Here is a 6547-nt window from a genome sequence, read left to right as displayed (position 1 = left end):
ACGTGTGGCTCACGCGCGGTTACTGTTGATGGCGGTGAAATTTTCTGGTGAGATTTCAGCCAAAAGATGGTCGATTCTGGTATATCTGAGGACGAGGAATCTGATGGTGGTGGTCTCATTGGCCGTTGATGGCTGAGGAGGGAGAATCGACGACTTGAAGGTCGATTGGCCGATGACGGTCGCGGCCTTTTTCCGGCCAAAATCGCCGGTGAAAAAGTGTAAAACGGCCGGGGTTTTGCTTAGGGGGAAGCGATGCACATTTCTGTGGCGGTTTCACGGCTTGAGACGGTCGGAAATGGGAGATCGGTGGAGAGAGAAGGAATCGCCGACGAGAGGAGAGAGAAACTCTGGGTTATGCTACGGTGTGGATGAGTGTATGGTGCGTTCGTGCGTCTGAAGGCTGTGAACAGCTGGATCTCGGATAAACAGATCATGCGACTGTGATTCGTTTGATCTTCAAGTTGATCGGACGGTCAAAAGTGAATGGGCTGCGATCTGGTGTGTCGCGGTGGACTGAGTGTTTGGATCGAAGGGCAGATTATTTGAACGGCTAAGATGGTAAAGCCTATTGTATCCTACGAAATCAAAGGCTCAGATCTAAATACTATTAGATCTAACGGTTGTGATATTTTTGGTATTTTTTAATTTATTAAAAAAATTTAATATCTTACTAGAGTGCAGAAAAAGTATAAGAAAAATAAATAGTACCCAAATAGTAACCCCAACAGTAATGCTCGAATTCAGAATTGAAATTGAGAATATATTTTTTTATCTTTTCTCCTCCTTGTGTCTTAAATTCATTCGCTATTTATAGCCAATGAAAGCAGACAATAAATCACAGATTGTTAAAATTTTCAACTTCTACTGATTACTATTTGTCTTATTATATATAATAATACTAAATAATAATAATAATATTTATTTATAGGGGTAAAAATTAAAAATTCAAATCAGTATTATAAAAAGTTTTTCATCCGCTAAAAATTAATTTTGAATTACAAAAAAAACTTTTTTATACAGGTATCAACTTAGTGGTGGGACCAAAAATACTAGTTTTGACCAAAAATAGTCCGAAACTCATTTTTTATCGCGGTCGACATGGTGGGACCCGTATTAACCCGGTGGACTCGGTTTTGACCGAAAATGACAGTTTTGACCGAAACAGCCCAAAACTTATTTTTCATTGCGGGCAACATGGTGGGACCCGTATTAACCCGGTGGACTCGGTTTTGACCGAAAATGACAGTTTTGACCGAAACAGCCCAAAACTTATTTTTCATTGCGGTCAACATGGTGGGACCCGTATTGACCCGGTGGACTCGGTTTTGACCGAAAATGACAGTTTTGACCGAAACAGCCCAAAACTTATTTTTCATTGCGGTCAACATGGTGGGACCCGTATTGACCCGGTGGACTCGGTTTTGACCGAAAATGACAGTTTTGACCGAAACAGCCCAAAACTTATTTTTCATTGCGGTCAACATGGTGGGACCCGTATTGACCCGGTGGACTCGGTTTTGATAGAAAATGATGGTTGACTAGAAAAAATATATTTTAAACTCTTTTTTTCTCTTTTTTTATTTATTATATATATATTTTTTGTCATGAACAATAAGATAAAATAACATTAAAAAATTTTTAGTGAATCCAAAATTGGGATACAACATATGTTATGGTCTGTACTAGACCAGACATTACCCATGTAGTGGGAGTTGTAAGCCGATATATGAGCAATCCTGGAAAGCAGCATTGGGAGGCGGTAAAATGGATTATGAGGTATTTAAAAGGCTCATCAGAGACATGTCTTACCTTCACAGCTGGTGGTTTGAAACATGAAGGTTTTGTTGATGCAGATCTAGCAGGAGATGTTGATAACATAAAGAGTACTATATGATATATACACTCTAGGAGGCACTACTGTTTTTTAGAGTTCTACCTTGCAAAAGATAGTCGCTCTTTCAATGATAAAAGCTGAATATGTTGCAGTTTTAGAATCTGTATAAGAGATAGTATGGCTACAGAGTTTTTTTCAAGAAATAGCAAGATGAATGGAAAGGGTACTTTATATAGTGATAGTCAGAGTGCAATATTCCTTGCCAAAAATTCAGCATTTTACTCCAGAACAAAGCACATACAGATCAAATATCACTTCATCCGACAATTGCTCGACGATGAGCAACTGTTACTTGAAAAGATCTGTGGAAGCAAGAATCCAGCTGACATATTAACCAAAGGAGTTACTCTTGATAAACTGAAACTGTGTAAAATTTCAGTTGGTCTTAAAGATTAAAAGACAAATCTAGCACCATTTGTGTCCAAGTGGGAGATTGTTATATGTGGACACAATATGGTTGGTGGCAACTATGTTTAACATGGGGAGAGTCAATGGTGGATGCCTAACCAAAGAAAATGATGCCCACCATAATTGACCAAAGAAAGAAAATTGTCTCCCATATAGGGTGTCATTGATAACTAAGATATATAAGATAGAGAGAAACACAAAGAGAGTTAGAGTGAGAGTTGAGTTGAGTTGAGTAGAGAAGTTTTTCTTATCTGTTTTATTTTATTATTTGTATTGTTTTAAACTTGATTAATACAAACTAATATCTTTGTGAAGTAAACAAATTGTTAAACTATATAAATTAATATGTATTTTGAATGTTTGAATATACTAACACGAAAGTCCTTGGAGAAATGGGAGACAAATTGTGGTGCTAATTTGCTACGTTTGAAAACTGAAGTTTTACTAAAGACCAACTTAATATAGTCTACTGCTATATAGAATTCGGTGAAGACAGGAAATTGGGAACCACAGAGCAAAGCTGGACGAAGTGAATTAATTACAAGTATGTATTGCATCGACACTTACTTAATGCCATACAGACCGATTAACAAAGTAGAAACATAAATTTTGTTTGTAAATAAATTGTTTGATTTGAATTATCGAGGATAAATAAATTGAATTTATATATTTAACAAAGATAAAATTTATTTTATTTTATTTTTTGTATTACTTTTATTATTTTCATTTGATTTCTTTAAAAATCTTTAATTTTTTTTTAAGAAAAGCTAAATGGATATCTTGTAGTATTTTTAAATATTAAATTTTATTTAGAATTCAATTTTTAATACTTAAAAACAGTTATATGAGATTTTATTAAAACTTCTTAATTCCATTTGATTTATAGGATTAAAAGCATTAATTCCACCCGAATTGAATTGCATGAGTTTGGAAACATTTCCTTGGTTTGTTCGACAATTTCCCATGCACTTATCGAGTTTGGACATGACTTCGATTCTACCACTAATTTTTCCACAAATCTCTACACAGCATGGGAATATTTTCTTATCAAACATGCCGCCGAGTGTAAAAATTACCTCATCTCTACTAAAAAGAAAAGAAAACAAGAGAGAGGATTCATCAGTTCATTCAATTCGCATTTCAGTCATTAATTGTTTCTGTCTTTCTTTCTTTTTATGAGGATATCCACACTTTGCTTTTGAAAAGAAAGAAAGTGGGTGCTATCTCTATTTGTGGAATGCTAAAATCATCTTGAGGAAACTTAAATACGTACACGAAATCAGCTAATGACGTTGCTAGTTAGAAAACAGACGTTGCTAGTTAGAAAACAGCATCAGCTAAAACAAGTACTAAGTAATTGTCTATCTGGAAACTGAAATGCGTGCAAGAAATTAAATCAGGTAAAGCTCAATGCTATGCACAATCAGAGAATTAACTATTTTAGTAAGCCTTTTACCAACTCGAACCACATACACGTAAAGTACTAAAATTAACAACCACTAACAGCGCATGCATGCAAAACTTTCTCAGGAAGCGTGGGAGCAAAGTATCACCACTAGCATAGTAAATATGTAAAATTCCTGAATATAGTATACCCTCAATTAGTTTATTTAAGTAAAGATTAAAATAAAGATTAGTATGATTAAACATACCATTTGCAAGATCCAGAAGGAAATCGGCAGGATTCATGGGAACTGCTGGAGCATATCCAATGCTGGAAAAGTAATCCATGACTTGTGATCTCTCCCCAAAGTACAATGGGTTGCCTTCTGATAACAACAAAACCTTGTCAAAAAAGTAAAACAACCTACTTGAAGGTTGATGGATGGTCATTACAATTGTTCTTCCTCCTTTTGCAAGTTCCCACAACGTTGACACAATTCTCTGAGCTGTTGTCGAATCAAGACCTGATGTTGGCTCATCCAACAAAAGAAGGCTAGGGTTTATGAGCATTTCTTGGGCTATGCTAACCCTCTTTCTTTCACCCCCAGAAAGTCCTCTCAAAAATGGTCCCCCAATGATGCTATTCTTGCACTTGGTCAAACCTAGTTGAGTGATTACAGATTCTGCATGCATGATCTTCTCTTCTTTAGTAAAAGTATTTTCCATCCTAAGAAGGGCAGTGAAAACCAATGTTTCTGCCACTGTTAAATGAGGGTAAAGAACATCATCTTGAGTAACAAATCCCATGTTCCTTTTCATTGAGTTGGAGAAGCTCTTTCCATTATAGGTTATGTTCCCATCAAGTAGTCCTCCAAGTTTGCCTCCTAATGCAGTTAAGAGAGTTGTTTTGGAACTGCCTGAGGGACCTAACATGGCTAACATTTCACCAGGTAGAACCTTGCCTGTGACTCCTTTCAAGATAAATTTTTCTTCTGTTTTGGTAATCTTTCCACAAAAACATGATTTCGTGAATTTGACCTTGTAGACTACATCCTCAAACTGTACATTTAATCAAAACCAAGATTGCCTTAAAAATGCAAGAAACAGATAAAAATAAAATAAAATAAAGGAACCAGAAAACATGCAATGAAACCATCATGTAATCAAAGCCATTTTTATCAAAATAAAAATAGCACTAAACTAATGGAAAGAAAAAAAGAAGTTTAAATTCTTGTATATCAGTCCTACCTTCAAAGCAATAGCATTATTGGCTTTCTTGAAAATGGCTGCAACTTCTGGTTGTTTATCATTTTGTGCCTCTATGTCAGCCGTCTCTTCTTCCATGTTGGCCCCTCAATCTACGATTTCTCTTTCAATCTAAAAACAAATGACAGAGATTAACGTCCGGCTCCTTTGTTTCAGTCAACAGTTGTTACTCTTATATGTCAAATAGAAGCACGTATTGTATGTGACACAAAAGTAGGGAACAAAAAAGGAGAAGAGAGAAGAGGAGGCTAGAATAGGGTTCATGCGAGAGAAGTGAAGAACACGAGTAGGGTTAACTGAAACAAAGGGAGAGATGCTTGGCTTTAATTTCAAGATGAGGAATGTTAACTTGTTGAACTACTTACCTTGGCTTTTGTTGGGTTTGCTTTACCAAAAGTTTTACGAGTTTAATTATACCCGTATTTAGAGCATTTCTATCTCCTTTTCTGTTATATTATACCACGATACCATTACCATCTGTAGTATTTGTCTCAGCCATCTAGCTAGACTTTTGTTTTTTTTCAAGTCCCAATCTAGTAAGTTGGGAAGTTATGGGAAAAGAATTCTGTCATATGGTGCTTCTTTTGAATAACTATTTTTTTTTTATTTCTTTATATTCTATATATTTATTTCTTTTTGTAATTTTACTTATTACATTGAAATTTATCCATTTTGATCTTATTGGTAGTGTTTGTGATAATTACGAAACAAAATTAGGGAGCTTATTTAATAATGGTGTTTCTTTATATTATTAATTTTCAAATCATTAACTTTAATTATCAATCAAATATAATAATAATTAATGAAATTAAAAAGAGAGAAACGATTAAGTCAATTGAATTAATCCGTGAAACCTGACACCTGGATGATGAGACAAAACAAAACCTAATAAAAATCAAATTCAATGTTAAAGGATTTATGACCCGGGTTATAAGATTAAGATAATTTTTTAGAAAAAAATTTAAAATACAACAAAATTTAACTAGGATTAAAATGTAAAAAATCAAGTATTTGATCATGAGACCAAGATATAACCATAGAAAACAAATCAAAATATATTATAAAACTCAATTTTCAACTAATCTAACATTTAATGATGAAAATAAAAAAAATCAATTAGAAAAAGAACACAAAAAAAAATCGAGTAAATTCAGATTAATACGTGAAGCACTATTATCATGTCATGACATCAGAATAATCTAATATAAAACAAATAACGAAGTTTAATTCTAATCAACTTAATATTAAAAAATAAAATTAAAAAACATTAATTAAAAAACACTCGAGTCAACCGTGTTAACTCGCTAAACCAAAGATTTATGTTATGAGAGTAAGATAACCTAATAAAAAAATAAATATAATATTAAAATATTAAATTTTATTTAAAAACATTAATTGAAAACAATCAAAAAATAAGAAAAAAAACAAAACACTATTCTAATAAATAGTATTTTATGAGTAGGTATAGTAAAAAACTCTTTCTTTTTTAGCTTTTTTTTTGTTAATTATAAAAGAAATTAATATTGTTTTAACTTATCTTACTATCAATGTAAATAGCATTATTTCTTCGCGTTGCAAATTTTATTGTTCTTAAGA

At 33.3% G+C, this 6547-nt stretch overlaps 1 protein-coding gene across 1 annotated transcript in view; it reads right to left on the bottom strand.

Moving 5' to 3' along the window:
- LOC105138174 (ABC transporter G family member 9-like) overlaps positions 1–5029 on the bottom strand; it is a 12203-nt gene extending 7174 nt beyond the window's left edge. The window contains exons 1-2 of the mRNA XM_011044196.1: positions 4934–5029; positions 3955–4744 (exon numbers count right to left, since the gene is read on the bottom strand). Coding sequence (XP_011042498.1) covers positions 3955–4744; positions 4934–5029 — 886 coding nt within the window. The remainder of the gene's footprint in view (positions 1–3954; positions 4745–4933) is intronic.
- Positions 5030–6547: the final 1518 nt, after the last annotated feature.

The sequence above is a fragment of the Populus euphratica genome, unplaced genomic scaffold, assembly GCF_000495115.2.
Source record: "Populus euphratica unplaced genomic scaffold, PopEup_1.0 scaffold153.1, whole genome shotgun sequence".
NCBI lineage: Eukaryota > Viridiplantae > Streptophyta > Magnoliopsida > Malpighiales > Salicaceae > Populus > Populus euphratica.
Note: the sequence above shows the minus strand (reverse complement) of the source record. Positions and strands in the feature narration are given on the sequence as shown.